This window comes from Heterodontus francisci, chromosome 20 (assembly GCF_036365525.1).
Source record: "Heterodontus francisci isolate sHetFra1 chromosome 20, sHetFra1.hap1, whole genome shotgun sequence".
Lineage (NCBI taxonomy): Eukaryota > Metazoa > Chordata > Chondrichthyes > Heterodontiformes > Heterodontidae > Heterodontus > Heterodontus francisci.
Window position 1 is genome coordinate 52,624,796 of NC_090390.1, and position 18,864 is coordinate 52,643,659.

The following is an 18,864-nucleotide window of genomic DNA, read 5'->3' on the forward strand; positions in this document are numbered from 1 at the left end:
AGTAATGTGCTATGCAGAAACAGTTAGAAGCAGTTATATTAGGTATGACTTAGAAATGAGGATTAGTGCCTTAGAACACGAGAAATAAAGGCTTTAGTTGTATTGCAGCTACTAGTCTCAGACCAGTATCTGTGCAGTATCCCAGACGAAAGTTACGCTGTCCACTGCACATTGCTAAGTTACAAAGAGGTTAGCCTTAAAGGAGCTGTCATGTGTCGGGGTACATAGGCAGAGCTCTACCATCTGGCCAGTTAATTTTAAAACGTTTATTTTATTTATTTTATTTAGAGATACAGCACCGAAACAGGCCCTTTGGGCCACCGAGTCTGTGCCGACCATCAACCACCCCCATTTATACTAATCCTACACTAATCCCATATTCCTATCACATCCCCACCTGTCCCTATATTCCCCTACCACCTACCTATACTTGGGGCAATTTATAATGGCCAATTTACCTATCAACCTGCAAGTCTTTGGTGGTGGAAGGAAACCGGAGCACCCGGAGGAAACCCACGCAGACACAGGGAGAACTTGCAAACTCCACACAGGCAGTACCCAGAATTGAACCCGGGTTGCTGGAGCTGTGAGGCTGCAGTGCTAACCACTGCGCCACTTAGCAGAGTGCAGGCTGCAGTGTTGGTTTTCACATAACAATGAAACATTTAAAAGTAAATTAGGAAAGTACCGAGGTGTTTGGAACCTTTAAAATTCGAATGATGGGTGATAGCCTCTCGGAGAAATTTTCCTATCTGCTGGCCTTGGTACACTTGATCAGGAGCTGACCCCCAAGTTCTACTGTCAGTTTCCCATCAATGTGCATCAAAATTCTCTTTGCATTGACAGGGAACTGGCTGTGTTACACTTCACAAAATATATGTCCCATATTACAGACGTGAGTGATAAGTTCAGTTATTGGGAAGACTCAAACTGAAATCACTAGATTTGAACTGGCAGTTATACAGAAATGTTACTTTAAGTGACTCCTCTTCAGTTTATTACGTAGAAAGTAGAACACAGAAACAGGTCATTCAACGAAACCAGACCATAGAGATCTGCTTCTTCCAGTGGAGGCTTTTTGATTTTGGACTCGCATCTTTTGCAATACTGATTGTGCTTTGTAGTGCCATGCACAAATAAAGATTGTGTTAGAGCCTTGTTTTTAAAAAAATCTTGTCCTGCTTTCTGCAGAAGAATCTTCAAATTCCCTGCCTCTTCTGTTTCCTTGTGGTGCACTAAAAAGAGAGATACTTCCCAAATGTTTAAAAGAAAACAGTATGTATTATCATTGAGGTAAAAAGAAAACTATTAGTGGTGGAAATGCGTAATGAAAATAGAAAATGCTGGAAATGCACAGCATATCAATCAGCATCTGAAGGAGAAAGATTGGTTGATGTTTCAGATGTGACATTTCATCAACACCCATTAGTTCTAATGAAGAAACGTTAATACATTTCTTTTTTAATGCAGATCAGCCTGCTATACATTTATTGTATTTTTTTAAATCAGAAGTTGCATCTCTTTAATATCTGTATCACTGTAGGAGACTTTTCTCTCTTGGGGTTCATGTGTCTTCAGTGGGTTTCAGTTCGTGAGAGAGAGATGGGAGCACACGGGGGAAGAGGTCTGCTTCAGTCCAGGAGCCAAGAGCTTTCTGAGTTCAAATTCTCTGTGGCAAGTTCAAAAAAACCCTGCAACAGTCATGTGACCAGCTCACCTAACCAGTCCTGGCCCTTGTGGATTATCTTATCTGAGCAGACCTTGGAATGTCTCCTTTGCACACGATACCTGGTAATCAAAGGTCCATTGTGGGTTAAATTGGAACGGGGAATAGCCCTTTTGTCCTTTCAAATACTGTCTGTAAATATGCAAGCATGTCTTTCCTTGTAATTCTTCTTTTGGGCCTCCTTATCTCGAGAGACAATGGATACGCGCCTGGAGGTGGTCAGTGGTTTGTGAAGCAGCGCCTGGAGTGGCTATAAAGGCCAATTCTGGAGTGACAGGCTCTTCCACAGGTGCTGCAGAGAAATTTGTTTGTCGGGGCTGTTGCACAGTTCGCTCTCCCCTTGCGCCTCTGTCTTTTTTCCTGCCAACTACTAAGTCTCTTCAACTCGCCATAATTTAGCCCTGTCTTTATGGCTGCCCGCCAGCTCTGGAGAATGCTGGCAACTGACTCCCACGACTTGTGATCAATGTCACACGATTTCATGTCGCGTTTGCAGACGTCTTTATAGCGGAGACATGGACGGCCGGTGGGTCTGATACCAGTGGCGAGCTCGCTGTACAATGTGTCTTTGGGGATCCTGCCATCTTCCATGCGGCTCACATGGCCAAGCCATCTCAAGCGCCGCTGACTCAGTAGTGTGTATAAGCTGGGGGTGTTGGCCGCTTCAAGGACTTCTGTGTTGGAGATATAGTCCTGCCACCTGATGCCAAGTATTCTCCGAAGGCAGCGAGGATGAAATGAATTGAGACGTCGCTCTTGGCTGGCATATGTTGTCCAGGCCTCGCTGCCGTAGAGCAAGGTACTGAGGACACAGGCCTGATACACTCGGACTTTTGTGTTCCGTGTCAGTGCGCCATTTTCCCACACTCTCTTGGCCAGCCTGGACATAGCAGTGGAAGCCTTACCCATGCGCTTGTTGATTTCTGCATCTAGTGACAGGTTACTGGTGATAGTTGAGCCTAGGTAGGTGAACTCTTGAACCACTTCCAGAGCGTGGTCGCCAATATTGATGGATGGAGCATTTCTGACGTCCTGCCCCATGATGTTCGTTTTCTTGAGGCTGATGGTTAGGCCAAATTCATTGCAGGCAGACGCAAACCTGTCGATGAGACTCTGCAGGCACTCTTCAGTGTGAGATGTTAAAGCAGCATCGTCAGCAAAGAGGAGTTCTCTGATGAGGACTTTCCGTACTTTGGACTTCGCTCTTAGACGGGCAAGGTTGAACAACCTGCCCCCTGATCTTGTGTGGAGGAAAATTCCTTCTTCAGAGGATTTGAACGCATGTGAAAGCAGCAGGGAGAAGAAAATCCCAAAAAGTGTGGGTGCGAGAACACAGCCCTGTTTCACACCACTCAGGATAGGAAAGGGCTCTGATGAGGAGCCACCATGTTGAATTGTGCCTTTCATATTGTCATGGAATGAGGTGATGATACTTAGTAGCTTTGGTGGACATCCAATCTTTTCTAGTAGTCTGAAGAGACCACGTCTGCTGACGAGGTCAAAGGCTTTGGTGAGATCAATGAAAGCAATGTAGAGGGGCATCTGTTGTTCGCGGCATTTCTCCTGTATCTGACGAAGGGAGAACAGCATGTAAATGGTCGATCTCGCTGCACGAAAGCCACACTGTGCCTCAGGGTAGACGCGCTCGGCCAGCTTCTGGAGCCTGTTCAGAGCAACTCGAGCAAAGACTTTCCCCACTATGCTGAGCAGGGAGATTCCACGGTAGTTGTTGCAGTCACCGCGGTCACCTTTGTTTTTATAGAGGGTGATGATGTTGGCATCGCGCATGTCCTGGGGTACTGCTCCCTCGTCCCAGCCTATTCCTTGTAATAGGCCTTCTCTTATTCCCAACAACAATTTGAAGTTTTAATTGTGGCGAAATTAATGTGTCTCATTCTTGACAGGCAGGGGCCTGCATTACACCTCCACACCCAGGGAACTGAAATGTGATTTGAAAAAAAAGGCACATTTCATTAAAAGGGTTGAGAGAAATATATATGATACCGAAAACCATGCATTTCTGATTCATCCATTCATTCATAAATGTTAAAGCTTATTAAAATTGTCTTTTCTGGGTGCCAGTGCTGCTTTAATTTTCCCCCTTTTTGGCATCCCAGTAACCATGTGGTTCTTTGGGGACGTTTTTCTTCAGTTTGCGCATTTCCATGGCTGCCTAGGGTATTTATTCCTGCTGAGGCAATTTTATCTTCAGGAGAGTTAGTAGAGTGCGGGTCTATCCTGAACACTCTTTCAGTGCTTTGCTGAGTTATGTAAAGGCTTTTGATTTCAGGGGGTGGTTGGTTCCCTATTTCTCTGACAGTGGGGGAGGATTCTTTGTTAATCTCCCCTTTGTTCTCTGGGATACCCCTGACTATTTGTGCAGACTTGACTGCACTCTCCTGTGGCAGTTCGACTAGCTGAGGCATCACCCTCACGGTTTCTGTGCCCCATAGAGGTCTCTCTTTTTCTCTGCAGGTTCCTGTAAATGCTGATAGCGACTCTGGTTGGGTGCTTCTCGAGTCTGCATTTAGATGGGAGGATGTGGGGTCTAACTTTGCAAATTATTCGGCGTCGGCTGACCGGACAGTAGAGGTTCTCATCCGGGATTCCTCCTGGACTTCCTTTAACCTGCCCTCTTGTTCACTTTTTTTCCCCTTCTCTTTCTAAACCTTTGCCAGCTGTGTGCCTGCCTGTCCCCTTTTGTTCTCGGCGGGAGTTCCTTACAGTTCACCAGCCCTCTGCTGGAGGGTCCTCCTAACACTGGTACAGGTCTTAAGGGTGCAAGTTTCTCTAGTTTGGGATTTCCCCTCAACCTGGCACATGTGGCAACTCCTGCAGTACTCCACCACATGTTTGTGGAGTTTTGGCCTGTCAAACTGCTGTCTTATGCGGGTTTTGGTCTTCCGTATACCGGCATGTATAGCCACTAGTCTCATGGGCCCTTCTTAATATTTCTTTCCTGTACCTTTGTGGCACCACTAACTGGTGAACTACTGTCCACTCCTTGCTCTCAGGTTTGTGAGGAGAACTCCATTTCCTCATCAGTACCTCATTCTTTAAATAGTAGCAATCAGGGACTCCTTCTGCTTCACTTTCAGACTGAGCAGCCTGTGCTAACTCCCACAATACTGTGTCAGCTTGCTGAGCGTCAGCTAGGGAAAATCCATTTAATTCATTCTCTGGGTCTCCTAACTTTCCAAAGAAAGTATTGGACAGGCAGACCTCATGGTCATTTGCCTGCAGTGTCAATGCAGTCTCCTCTGGGGGAGCTGGTTTGATCCTGGCCTGATCCACTACACACTCAGGGAAACTTCAGGAGACAGTCTCCTGCCACTGCCCTGTCTCTCTGACCTCCTGTGGTCTTTCTTTCACTACTGCGGGGGCTACCACCTTCACCCCCGCCAGATCATTACCTAGGAGCAGGTCAACCCCATCCACAGGCAAACTAGGGACAATCCCTACGGTCACCGGCCTCGAAACTAGGTCGCACTCCAGGTGTACCCGGTGTACAGGTTCAGGCATACACTGCCCTCCAATACCATTCACCACCATTTTGGTGTTCACTGCACTCTCCGGGGGGAAAAGTCAGACCTTTTCCCAGTAAAAGGGATCTAGAGGCCCCTGTGTCTCTGAGAATCACTATGGGCTTGCTGGCCCCATCAAAGGGTATGGGGTTGCTTTGCCTTCAAATACAAAACCCTGATAACCTTCAGGAATCCTAGTAGCGTTTCCTGCACTGGCTGTAATAAACTTCCTGGGTTGCACTCTTACTGCAGTTAAAGCCACAGCTTGTTCTGCTGGGCTTTCCATCAGGGTCCCGTCTTCACTGAGCGGGTGTGCCCTGATTAATCCTACCAGTTTTCCTTTTAGTTTCCAGCAGTCAGCTTTTATTACAATGGAAGCACACATGTCTCCGGGTCTCACTCCTGCTCACAGCACCTTCCTTTTTGGCTGGAGGAGGGCCCCCTGTGTCTCCTGCTTTCCTTTCTCTCCCAGGACTGCTTGGGCTTCGATCACCTTCCCACCCTTTGTCCTTTTTGGATTTGTGGGGGTGACTAGGAAAGGTTCCCCCCTGGGAACCGACTTATAAATTAAAGCAAACTCATCATCCAGAATGGCTGCTTGCGGGACTCTCTGAACCCGCTGCTCCTTTACATGGGTCTTTATTGAGAGTGGGAGAGAATTTTAAAATTCCTGTAACAGAACTACTTCCCTGAGATTCTCATAGCTGAGCTGTACTTTGAAAGCCCTCAGCCATTGGTCAAAAGCTAGCTGCTTACTTCTTTCAAACTCCAGAAAAGTTCGATTAGCTTGCTTTTTGAGGGTTCTAAACTTTTGGCGATAGGCTTCGAGTACTAATTCATATGCTCCGAGGATAGCATTTTTGGTCAGTTCATAATTTGATGAACTCTCATCTGGCAATAGGGAATAAACTTCATGGGCTTTTCCAATTAGCTTTCTTTGCAGTAAAAGAGACCAGGTCTCAGCTGGCCATTTTAGCTGCTTTGCCAGTTTCCCAAAAGACACAAAAAAATCCCTCCACATCTTCCTCATTGAATTAGTTGGGTGTGTTTTAGCAATTTTGTACCCAGCCCTGATTTGTGCTCCTCCATATTGGCCATGCTTTCACTGGGGTTACTCTGTCGCCCCCTAGTTATCTCAAGCCGCTTCAACTCTCTTTCTTCGCATTCTTTCTGTAATATTCTTTCTCTTTCTTTCTCTTGCCTTTCTTTTTGTTCAGGTTCCTTCTGGAAGGCTCCTTCTTTCTCCCTCTCCTGTCTCTCTCGTTCTCTTTCACTATCTTCTTAGTCAAGTTTCCTTTGTTCCAATTGTATCTTTGCTAGCAGTACCCTGTCTGGGTCTGCTACTAACACTGCTTCTGCTTAGAGTCATAGAGTTATACAGCACAGAAACAGGCCCTTCAACCCATCGTGTCTGTGCCGGCCATCAAGCACCTATCTATTCTAATCCCATTTTCCAGCACTTGGCCCATAGCCTTGTATGCGATGGCGTTTCAAGTGCTCATCTAAATACTTCTTAAATGTTGTGAGAGTTCCTGCCTTTACCACCACTTCAGTTAGTGTGTTCCAGATTCCAACCACCCTCTAGGTGAAAAAAATATTTCCTCAAATCCCCTCTAAACCTCCTGCCCCTTAAATCTATGCCCCCTGGTTATTGACCCCTCCGCTAAATGAAAATGTTTCTTCCTATCTATCCTATCAATGCCCCTCATAATTTTGTATACCTCAATCAGGTCCCCCCTCAGCCTTCTCTGCTGTAAGGAAAACAACCCTAGCCTATCCAGTTTCTTTTCATAGCTGAAATGCTCCAGCCCAGGCAACATCCTGGTGAATCTCCTCTGCACCCTCGCCAGTGCAATCACATCCTTCCTATAGGGTGGTGACCAGAACTATACACAGTACTCCAGCTGTGGCCTAACTAGCATTTTATACAGCTCCATCATAACCTCCCTGCTCTTATATTCTATGCCTCGGCTAATAAAGGCAAGCATCCCATATGCCTTCCTAACCACCTTATCTACCTGTGCTGCTGCCTTCATTGATCTATGGACAAGTACAAGGTCCCTCTGACCCTCTGTACTTCCTAGGGTCCTACCATCCATTGTATATTCCCTTGCCTTGTTAGTCCTCCCAAAATGCATCACCTCACACTTCTCAGGATTAAATTCCATTTGCCACTGCTCTGCCCATCTTACCAGCCCATCTATATTGTCCTGTAATCCAGGGCTTTCCTCCTCACTATTTACAACACCACCAATTTTCATGTCATCTGCGAACTTACTGATCATACCTCCTATATTCATGTCTAAATCATTAATGTATACTACAAACAGCAAGGGTCCCAGCACCGATCCCTGCGGTACACCACTGTTCACAGGCTTCCACTCGCAAAAACAACCCTCGACCATCACCCTCTGCCTTCTGCCACTAAGCCAATTTTGGATTCAATTTGCCAAATTGCCCTGGATCCCATGGGCTCTTACCTTCTTAACCAATCTGGGACTTTATCAAAAGCCTTACTGAAGTCCATGTAGACTACATCAACTGCTTTACCCTCATCTACACATCTAGTCACCTCCTCAAAAATTCTAATCATGTTTGTTAGACATGATCTCCCCCTGACAAAGCCATACTGACTATTCCTAATTAATCCCTGCCTCTCCAAGTGGAGATTAATCCTGTCCCTCAGAATTTTTTCCAATAGTTTCCCTACCACTGATGTTAGACTCACTGGCCTGTAATTACCTGGCTTATCCCTGCTACCCTTCTTGAATAATGGTACCACATTCGCTGTCCTCCAGTCCTCTGGTACCTCTCCTGTGGCCAGAGAGGATTTGAAAATTTGTGTCAGAGCCCCTGCTTCTCCTCCCTTGCCTCACATAACAGCCTGGGATACATCTCATCTGGGCCTGGGGATTTATCCACTTTTAAGCCCGCTAAAACAGCTAATACTTCCTCCCTTTCAATGTTAATTTGTTCAAGTATATCACAATCCCCCTCCCTGATCTCTACACCTACATCATCCTTTTCGCTAGTGAACACAGATAAAAAATAATCATTTAAAACCTCACCCATGTCCTCCGGCTCCACACACTGATTGCCACTTCGGTCCCTAATGGACCCTAATCTTTCCCTGGTTATCCTCTTGCCCGCCAGTGTTTTTACACGTCCCTTCTTCGCCCTCCTAATTATTTTTTTAAGTACCCCCCTACACTTTCTATACTCCTCTAGGGCCTTCGCTGTTTTCAGCGCTTTGAATCTGCCATAAGCCTCCTTTTTTACCCTTATCCAATCCTCTACATCCCTTGAAATCCAGGGTTCCCTAGACTTGTTGGTCCTACCCTTCACATGTTGGCCTTGAACTCTCACTATTTTCTTTTTGAATGACTCCCAATGGTCTAATGTAGACTTTCCTACAAGTAGCTGCTCCCTGTCCACTTTGGCCAGATTCTGTTTTATCATATTGAAATCAGCCTTCCCCCAGTTCAGTACTTTTATTTCCGGTCCCTCTTTGTCCTTTTCCATAACTACCTTAAATCTTACAGACTTAAACTCTAATTTGGTTAACGCCCACGGATACACGACGTGCCCATGCTAGCATGCATACATGATACACACGTACACACATGCAGATCGGGACAGAAAAGAGCAGAAAAAGAAATAAAGTGGAGATGTTTGAGGCAATATCTGAAGAGTTTGTTACGATTCTTCAAGCTCACTGTAGAGTCCTTTTGTCGGTTGATCTTGCTTTTTGTTGGTGTCCAGTTCACTGTAGGAGACTTTTCTCTCTTGGGGTTCATGTGTCTTCAGTGGGTTTCAGTTCCGTGAGAAAGAGATGGGAGCACACAGGAGGAGAGGAGGTCTGCTTCAGTCCTGGAGCCAAGAGCTTTCTGAGTTCAAATTCTCTGTGGCAAGTTCAAAAAAACCTGCAATAGCCAGTTAGTCATGTGACCAACTCACCTAACCAGTCCTGGCCCTTGTGGATTGTCTTGTCCTAGCAAACCTTGGAATGTCTCCTTTGCACATAATACCTGGTAATCAAAGGTCCATTGTGGGTTAAATTGGAGCAGGGAATAGCCCTTTTGTCCTTTCAAATACTGTCTGTAAATATGCAAACATATCTTTCTAGCCAGTTTGGCAGCCCTTGTAATAGGCCTTCTCTTCTTCCCAGCAACAATTTGAAGTTTTAATGTCCATGTGGCGAAATGAATGTGCCTTATTCTTGGCAGCTAAGGGCCGGCATGAAATCATCCACAACTTATTTTCACATACGTGGAGACTCACGGGAAGTAAACCTAGGAGATTTTCATCCCAGCAGTCTGGGCTGTATTTGAGTCTAGATCTCAGAAAGCGTAGGCTGGGATTTAACACTTGAGGCGGCGGCCCCGCCCAGTGGCTGGAATGTCAGGGGCGAGACTGCCTCCGTTGGCCCTGGAAGCCACGATGCTATTTTGCGTGGCTCAGGCAGTTAACTGCCTGAGGTGGTGGCTTCAGCCCCTCTGAAGCAGGATGTCCTGCCTCCAAGAGCTGCCAGCCAATCAGAAGGTCAGCAGCTTTTCAGTCCCAGAAGCGCTACTGGGAGTGTGGCCACTGCTGGGACTGCAACAGGCCCCAGGCAAAACCAGCGATGGAGGCCAGAGAAGGTGGTGAGTGGGGTGGTCTTGCCGGGGCCAGTCGGGCCGATCCCAGCGAGGGAGGGTAGGGGACACTTGAGAGGCCAAGGGGCGGATCATCAAGTGGACCAGCCCATGCCACTGGGAGGGCCCTCCATGGGGCACAGAGTGTCCAATCAAGATGGATCGCCCCAAGCATGCAGGGAGACCACGTTTATTTACTGGACGGCCTCCCCAGTTGGCAAAGTGCCCATCCACCTCTGGTAAAATACCAGCGGTGGTGGGAAAAGGTCACTTAAGGGCCTCAATTGGCCTAAGGCCAGGCAGACTGACCACCACCTCCCCCGCCGCTGGTAAAATACAGCAGAAGCATTTAGGCAATGGGCGCACAATCCTTCCTGATTTTATGGAACCCCGGCCTGCTCCCGGGGTGGAGGTAAAATTCCTGCCCTAGTTTCTACCCAATGCTGTCCTTTCAAGGATTTCTAATAACTTTTTGTATTTTTCTTTAAAGCTTTGCTATAATATATAATTATTTCTTGTAAACGTGTTAAGAATAGACCTTTGTTGATGTATTGGTAGTAATTAATACTCAGAGGAAATAATGTTCATTAATATCTGTTCTAATTCTATGGAGAACAGTGCACACAAAGGGGTGATGTGCATCATTAGAGCTTTTACACTGCGCAATACTTAATTTTTCAGGTGTGCTTTTGGAGAGCATAACTGTCTATCAGACATCTCAGCATCCTTGCTTCCAGCAAGCTTTGAATGATTATTTTTCAGAACAGGTATGTGATTCAGGTTATATTCCACCGCATGTCTATTTGCAGTACACAAAAGGATATTCTGTAAGTGAATTGTTCAGTGATCTCTATTTAACCAAGGGCTAGATTTTACCAGCCCTCTAGGGATGGGCTGGGGGTGGGTCCATATAATGGGTCCATAGAAAGGCACGCTTTACTGATTAGTCCTTCAAATTATTGTGGAAAGCTTGATCGAATGGAGAAAAAATTATCTAAAGGTTGGAAGAGCAAATGTATCAATGTCTCCCACATCTGCTGGGGCCCAAATACATTTGAAACGTCCATTATCCACTGTATACAGTGGGATATTCAAATGAAGGTGTCCAGTTTGGAGAAAAGTGCCAACGTAAGCAATCAGGAGCATTGGCAGTTATGTCGCATTTAGAACCAGAGAAGAATTACCATGAAATGTGGTAAAAGCAACTGGTTGACTTAGGTCCTTCAGGGAACCTGCTATCCTACCAAGTCTGGGCTACATGTTATTGACTCTTAATGCCCTCAGGGCAAGTACAAATGGGCGGTAACTGCTGCCCAAGACCCAAAAATATAGTTATGATTGTGAAATACTTTATATTGACCTATATAGGTTTGAGTGGCAATTATCTCACATTACTATTCAAGGGGCTTCAACTGTCAACCATGTTTGCCTGTGGCTGTGCAGCATAAATCCTTTGATAAGTATATCCTGTCCTAAACTAAGTCGCACTCACCCATCACCCCATTTTCTGTAGCCTACATTGGCTCTCCGTATGCAACATACAAAAAAGAAAGGGTGTGTTTGCTGGCAACGCAACCACTAGGTGGCGCAGTACTGCACATATGCAAATGCAGCCTCATCGACAGAAACATCATTGTCTGTGACGTCTCAGGCAGCTGCCAGTAATAAAGATGGCACTATTCAATTTAACACAAAAAAAACTGAACCCAAACCACCTCACCCCTCAATGGCTGCAATTGCCACCTCCACCCACAACCCCCCCCCCCCCCCCCACCAACAGTACTCTCTCTTTGTCGCCGCTTCTATTCCCCGCCCCCTCCTGTGATCGCCACTTCAATCTCCGCATTCAGTTTCCTGCTCCTTCCTGCGCCCACCTTCTCACTGCTTCACACTGCTTGCCACTCCATCCCACCGCTCCCGACTGCTCACCACTCCATCCCGCGCCCGACTGGTCATTGTTCCATCCTGCTCACTCCCCAAACCGCCGCCCAGAGAAGGGGCAGCTTGCAGGGGGGGTGGGGTGGTGGGGAGTGCGAGCGAGGTGCTCGCAGCGCAGCGGGTTTGAACAGCAACGAGTCGGGAGTGGCAAAATGGAGCTGTGACAGGTGGGCGCAGGAGAGAACGGTGGGAGGGAGCGGGGAAGAGAAGCGGCGATTGAGGCTGCGTTCCAAAACTCACGCTGGAGGCTGACGTCACTTTGCATGATGACGTATTCATGCGCATTAGTACTGGCAAGCTGGCAAAGCTCGGGTGCATTTTACACATGCGCAGGGATGACGGTGTTCCACGTGTGTGCACAGTTCGGACCACAGGATGACATCAGCACTTGGCTGCGTTGTCAGGAGACACTACGAAAAATAAATGACCATCTGGTCCATCCAGACATGGTGCACAATCAACCCACCCTCGTAGTCATGCAGTCTCCTGGGAGAAGCAAAACACAGCAAAACCATTGATCAGTTTTGGAAAAACTGTCAAAAATTCCTCTCCGACCCCCAAAATTAATTTCAAACAAGGAAATTACAGTGACTGATATCATTAAACACAGCTAACCAACCTACTATTTATGTCAAGTTATGCTCCACTTGCAGGAACTTGTCCAGTTCCCATTTGGAGGCCTACAGACTGAACATTTTAGCACAATATTTTGTGCAAAAAGAAGTATTTATTGACATCTATGTTTTCTTATTTTGTACTCATATCCTCTTGTACCCCTCCCCTATTTAACACATGAACATAATCTATTTCCTTGAAAGACCTATTATATACCCTGAAAGTCTGACATTACATAAGTGCAATCTATAATGGCTAGTACTTGGAGAATACTACATGACTGGTAAAATTGGGTCTACATCATTAGCATCACTTCACAGTTGAACTTGAGGTATGCTGATGTATTGCAGAATAAGGTAAATATTTTGGTGATACAAGTTTGAACTGTATACTGATGTCTCCTGGAGAGTCGGTTAGATGTTTTAGTGCAATGGTCACTTTCACTTCCACTGAGAGTGCTGTTCAAGGTTGTACCGTGACTGTAACTCAAATTCCAGAAGCTAACTCAAGTCTGAAATCAAGTCATTGTCAAGACACAGCCTTCTTACACATTGTTTCTCAATAAGGTCCTTATAGGTAGCACCTTGGCAGTACTCAGTTCTGTAACACCACCTTCTGGAACCCCAAACCATTTGGCTTTGGTCTCCTGAAGTTGCTGTTGCCCCTCCTCCAAAGTATTTAATATTGACAGAGTTGAACAACACCAATGCTGAAGACTTTGCAGAAATATTCATTCTTTATGCAAAATCTCACTTTGCTAGTTCCCTTCAGGACATTAATGGGACTAATCAACATGATTTGGGAATAAGGTAAATTTGTACACTCCACATTGATTATTGCTTAGCAAGAGAGTGACGGAACAAAAAAAGCTTTAATGTCAGGGTTACATATTAATGGGCATTAGAAATATTAACTCACATGGAGTATTTTACTGTTTATAAATGAACAGTACAAATAGAATAATTGTAATACTGCTTATTTTCATGGATTAGGATGATAGATAAAAGATTGCAATTTATGATGCTATTCTACCAAGTGATACATTTTCTCATAGAATTTCAGAGATTGGAATTGGTGAGAAAAACACTTTAATCTAATTTTCCTTTTTTCTACCAGGGAATCCCAGAAAGCATCACCTTTTTCAGTCCTTCTGGTGTCAAGTTTTGTCTGAAGACTATTAAAAAATTGGCAGGAGATTACATTGATAAAATTAAGGTATTATTCTTGTGAAATATCTCTCTTGTTATGCTTGAGTTATCTTATCCCATTGATAAAGCTCATAACAGAAGATACCGCAGGGCCAATTCAACAACTGCGTGTTCAGGAGCGCCTCCTTGTATTCTGGGAGCATTTTTGTTTTCATTCATGGGATGTGGGCGTCTCTGGCTAGGCCAGCATTTATTTCCCATCCTTAATTGCCCTTGAAAAGGTGGTGGTGAACTGCCTTCTTGAACTGCTGCAGTCCATGTGAGGTAGATACACCCGCAGTGCTATTAGGAAGGGAGTTCCATGATTTTGACCCAGCGACAGCAAAGGATATAGTTCCAAGTCAGGATGGTGTGTGACGTTGAGGAGAACTTGCAGGTGGTGGTGTTCCCATGCATTTGCTGCCCTTGTCCTTCTAGTTGGTCGAGGTCGCAGGTTTGGAAGGTGTTAAGGAGCCTTGGTGCATTGCTACAGTGCATCTTGTAGATGGTACACACTGCTGCCACTGTGTGTTGGTGGTGGAGGGAGTTAATGTTTGTGGATGGGGTGCCAATCAAGCAGGCTGCTTTGTCCTGGAAGGTGTCGAGGATTCCTAACCTCTGACCTGCTCTTGTAGGTATTTATATGGCTACTCCAGTTCAGTTTCTGGTCAATTGTAACCCCTGGGATGTTGATGGTGGGGGATTCAGCGATCATAATGCCATTGAATGTCAAGGGGAGATGGTTAGATTCTCTTTTGTTGGAGATGGTTTAAGAAGAATACTGGGCCCCAACGAAAAGCAAGACCTACCTACAATCAAGGACTACAGTGAGCTCGAAGATCTGTAACAACAACTCTTCAGATATTGCCTCAAACCTTTCCACTTTAATGTTGTTTCTCTTTTCTGTCTCTATCTGCATGTGTGTATCGCGTGTGCATGCTAGCGTGGGTACATCGTGTATCCATAGGCATCAAACGAATTAGAGTTTACGTAAGTTTAATAAAATTTCACCATTCTTCTTTAAACCTGAGAAAGCCTGTTTGTGGCTCTTTTTTTTTGCCTTATAATTGGAAAGCGGTGAACAAGGATTCACCAAAGGGGGAGCTAAAAACATGGTGTGTTTCAAATAAAACCCTGTTACAGTAAGGCTGAAAGGGAACCCTAGACCTCTTTCTTACCTGGTCGTAACACATTTCAAATGATCATTGTGGGAACAGACTCTTGGCCACCACTTAGGTATATGAAGCCTGCCATCAAGGTTTTCTTAACCCAACACCCTAACCTCCAAGCCAGAAGTGAGAGCCTTATATATTGAATTTCAATAGCAGAAATTTTCAATAGCAGAGTGTTTGTGCGGGAAACTGCATCTGTGCTTTGGACCTGTATCTCAAGAGATCCACCCTGCTCCCATCACCACTACCCCCCAAACCCCAACTCCATGCTAATACCCATTGAGTTGGCACTGGTTCTATGATGGTCTGCAAATTTCCCAGCCTCTTTTGTAGTAGTTAACAGGTGTCAAATCAGCACTTATGCACAGTTTATGACATACCATGGAAAAAAAATTCTGAACATTCTCAAAGGACTGCCTAAATTGCAAATGAGCTCCCCTTTGTAGGAACCCCTATAAGTTAAGAATCTGCAAGCTCTGCAACAGGACCTGCCCCTCTGTTCAGGTTGTTCATGCTTCTCTATAATTATCTCCACTTGTCCCTTCTCATTTGAGCTGTGTGCATTACCAGGTGCTTCCAGCAACTAAATGGAGTGAAGTATTGTATTTTCTTTCTGCTATGCTGGGTGAATATTAGGAGATTTTGTTATATTGTTTTGCCATTGTCTTTACAGTTTACAGCAATAGGACCAACAACGGCTGAAGCCATGGCAACAGAGGGACTGACTGTGAGCTGTACTGCTGAAAAACCTACACCACAAGATCTGGCAGCTAGTATAAGAAGAGTGTTGTAATAAAGCGCAGAGTACATATTCGTATAGCATTACTTATTTCTTATGGATAAAATGTTCATTTAGTTATCATCTGTTCTTGTTTAAGATTATGTTTGGATTGTAGCTTTGTGTTTCCTTTCATTGTAAAATGACTTTAAATCAGACAGTTCTCTCTGATTTTGATCTGTTTGTAATTAATGCCTTGAAAAAAGTCTGTAGTACTGCAGGTTCTTAAGATTTTCTAAAAGCATTTATAACATTGAGCTGGAATTTGCTGAAAAAATGACAACGTGGGAATTAATGTGTAAATTGGCCAGCTACATGTGGGGTGAAAGAGATACCTAATGAATTGAGAATCATCAGAGATTGCTGGATGATTTGCGCCGCTTCGCTGTTAGCCTCACAGAAACTGTAGCTTGCCCTCAATCTTCCCATGCATTTTGTGAAGTTGCTGTATTTGCTACAGAAAATTAAGTCTGATAATTAATATAAGTACCCTTTTAACAACATGATAATTGTTAATGACTGCCAGTTAACTTCTCTTGCCCAGAAAGTGAACAATTAAAAGCACAGTCTCATTCCTTCAGGTAGTGAATTGCTAAATTCACATCAAATTTTAATTTTAAAATATGTATTTTCTTTTCCTTTCTGTTTCTATTTTCTTTCTCTTAGTCCAATCTTTCTTTCCTGCTCAACATTGAATTCACTCACTCTTATTCACACTCCTTCTCAGTCCTTCCTCTTTCTTTTCAATCCTTAAATTTCATTGGTTAAGGAGTTACAGTATTGGTCCCATCATTCACTAAGGTCTCAGATGCCCTGGTGCTCTCATCATGGCATAACCAGCTTGCATTCCAGGGCAAAATTGTTTTGAACTGAAGGGTGCAGGAAAAAGTCTGGGCATGCTGACAGATGCCCTGCTCCACAAATTCAGGTCCTTTATGTAGCAAGTGGCTCAATAAAAAGCTGATAAGAATGGTAAAATAAAAACTCTTCCATAGGGGAATCCCTCAGAAATTGCTTGGTCAGTCACAATGATACAAGAAATCCCCTTATAAGGTAATATCAAATTTATGATGCACAATCTTTTTATGTATATTTTTCCAAAGAGTTTTGTGAAATCCTGATTATTAAAATTACTGTGAACGTCTTGCAGTGCTGTAGTACAAACAAAAAAATTATTAGTCTGTAACCTTGAGTATTTTATGATCTGAAGAGGAATTTTGGAGTGATGGGGATAAGGTTTCAAGGAAGTATGTATGGACTATCTCTATATGCAACTGAATGAAATGCTTACAATTATCTTTGAACGTAACATCTTTATCTATATTTATTCAATGTACAAGGTCTAAACATTGAGATTCAGGGCAGAATTCTAAATTGTAGTCAGCTACTGTGGATGACAGGTGAAGAACTGCTTTCAGTTAGGCAATAGTCCATGTTTCTATACACAAGTGTAAATCTTTATCCGAAGTTCCTTTTGCCTTTCAAACACTTCGCCTCAACCTGTTCTTCTGTTTTGCCTTTAGAATGGCAGCTAGAGCAAAGATATGCATAGGTTATTCCATTTTAAGAAACATTCTGGGCTGAATCTAACTCCCAATAATGGGTGGGTTCGGGTCATGTCAGAGGTAGAAAAACAAAACAAATCTGAGACAAGAACCCAACCCACCTTGAACAAAGTGGGGAACGAGGAGCAGGTGTCTAATTTGCTCACAGGAGACCGGTTGAACATTTAAATATTGTAATGAGGCTGCCTGGCTTCATTTTAACAATCATTCTATTTTTAACTCATGTTGGCTTGGTTTCCCAGGCTTCGGGAAACCGAACAGGTACAAGGAGGCAAGAAGGGCTGAATCCATGAAGTAAGTGCCTTTACAGCACTGCTTGTGGGCTAGAAAGAGGTGTCTTTCCTCCCAGTCCAACAAGCTAAACAGTAAACCCACTTATCCTCCCCACCGCCCCCACCAATGATCTGTCTGCCCCACTACCCTCGACCACGAACAATTTAAAGGGGTCTTGCAGTATAAAAACTGCAGGACATTTAGGAAACCAGTTCCTCTGGGTTCCTCAGCCTTAAAACAGCTCCCCCTTCGGAAAACACTTCCAAGCTAAAATCCAAGGCTCTGTCTGCGGGTGGAAAAACAGATAGAAACAATTTTCTAGGAACGTTGTCTCATTAAGTTCCCTTCCTTTGGTTTAAAGTTTAAGCTCTTGAGACTCAGGGTTGCCAGATCGCTAATGTAGGAAATATAGTTCCCTCATTTACATACACTCATAATGCCTACTCACATCTGCCCATTTCTGATTAAACTTTAAATATGTATAAAAAAGGGGCATTATCATATTCTGTCCCCTCTACCGAGATTATGGCGCCTTTATACTATCAGGCCCGAGGACTTCAGGGTGTCTACCTCATCTCTATGAATTTAATGAGAACTGGCATGATACCACAGTTGGTTTGATGTTCTACTGCTAATTTATTTGATAACATAGTAAACTCAGAAATAAGAATCCTACCAAGTTAGGTGCAGCTTATTGTTTTACATAAAACAAGTAACTGTGAGGCTAAAAAAATTGGAGCTGTTATTAACAGATTTGACATTTCATAAAGGGAAGCCTGGACAATATTTGTCTCCTTGCTCATGTATCATGTTCACTTAGTTGGTAGCTCTCTCACCTCCGAGTCAGAAAACTCTGGGTTTAATTCTCATCTTTGAGTTAGTTATAGGTTTGGAGACTTGATCGCATATTCTCGGCTGATATTTTAGTGCATTAATGAGGGGGTGCTGCACTGAGAGAGATGCTGTTTTTCAATGAAACATTAAACTGAGGCCCTATTTACCAGTTCAGGTGGAGAAAAATCTCATTCTGAGCAGGCACTCTCACCCACCTCAGCCAATACTGCCAAAAATGGGGCATTTATTTGCTATTTTTGAGACATTGCTGTGTGTAATTTGGTTGTTGCAATTGCCTACTGAAAAACAGTGACTACTTTTCAATAAGTAACTTATTGGCTGCAGAGCACTTTGGGACAACATCATTTATGTCTCCATGATAGTGTACTTTGTTGAACATGCAAAAAGGTGAGAAAAGATGATTAGACCCATCCATGTTCACCCTTACTAACTTTGCGTGTGCAACCACTAGTCTGGCTAACTCTTGGGCATGGTACAACAAAAGAACAAAATACTGTGGCCAATTTCAGTTAGAATTCTTAGAAGTTCCTTTCTGACTCCCTAATAAAAAGGTTGTGTTTGCCTAGTGGATATTCAGCTGCAGATAATTTACCTTGT

General features: G+C 44.2%; 1 protein-coding gene across 3 annotated transcripts in view; it reads left to right on the top strand.

Annotated features, from left to right (window-relative positions):
- Positions 1–16,718, top strand: part of uros (uroporphyrinogen III synthase) — a 46,058-nt gene extending 29,340 nt beyond the window's left edge. For 2 of the 3 annotated variants that reach the window (XM_068052753.1, XM_068052752.1), the window contains 3 exons: positions 10,566–10,651; positions 13,554–13,652; positions 15,470–16,718. In XM_068052753.1, the coding sequence (XP_067908854.1) occupies positions 10,566–10,651; positions 13,554–13,652; positions 15,470–15,589 (305 nt within the window). In that variant the 3' untranslated portion in view covers positions 15,590–16,718. Of the gene's footprint in view, positions 1–1,191; positions 1,276–10,565; positions 10,652–13,553; positions 13,653–15,469 lie in introns of all 3 variants that reach the window. The other variant, XM_068052751.1, reaches the window with a different exon arrangement.
- Positions 16,719–18,864: the final 2,146 nt, after the last annotated feature.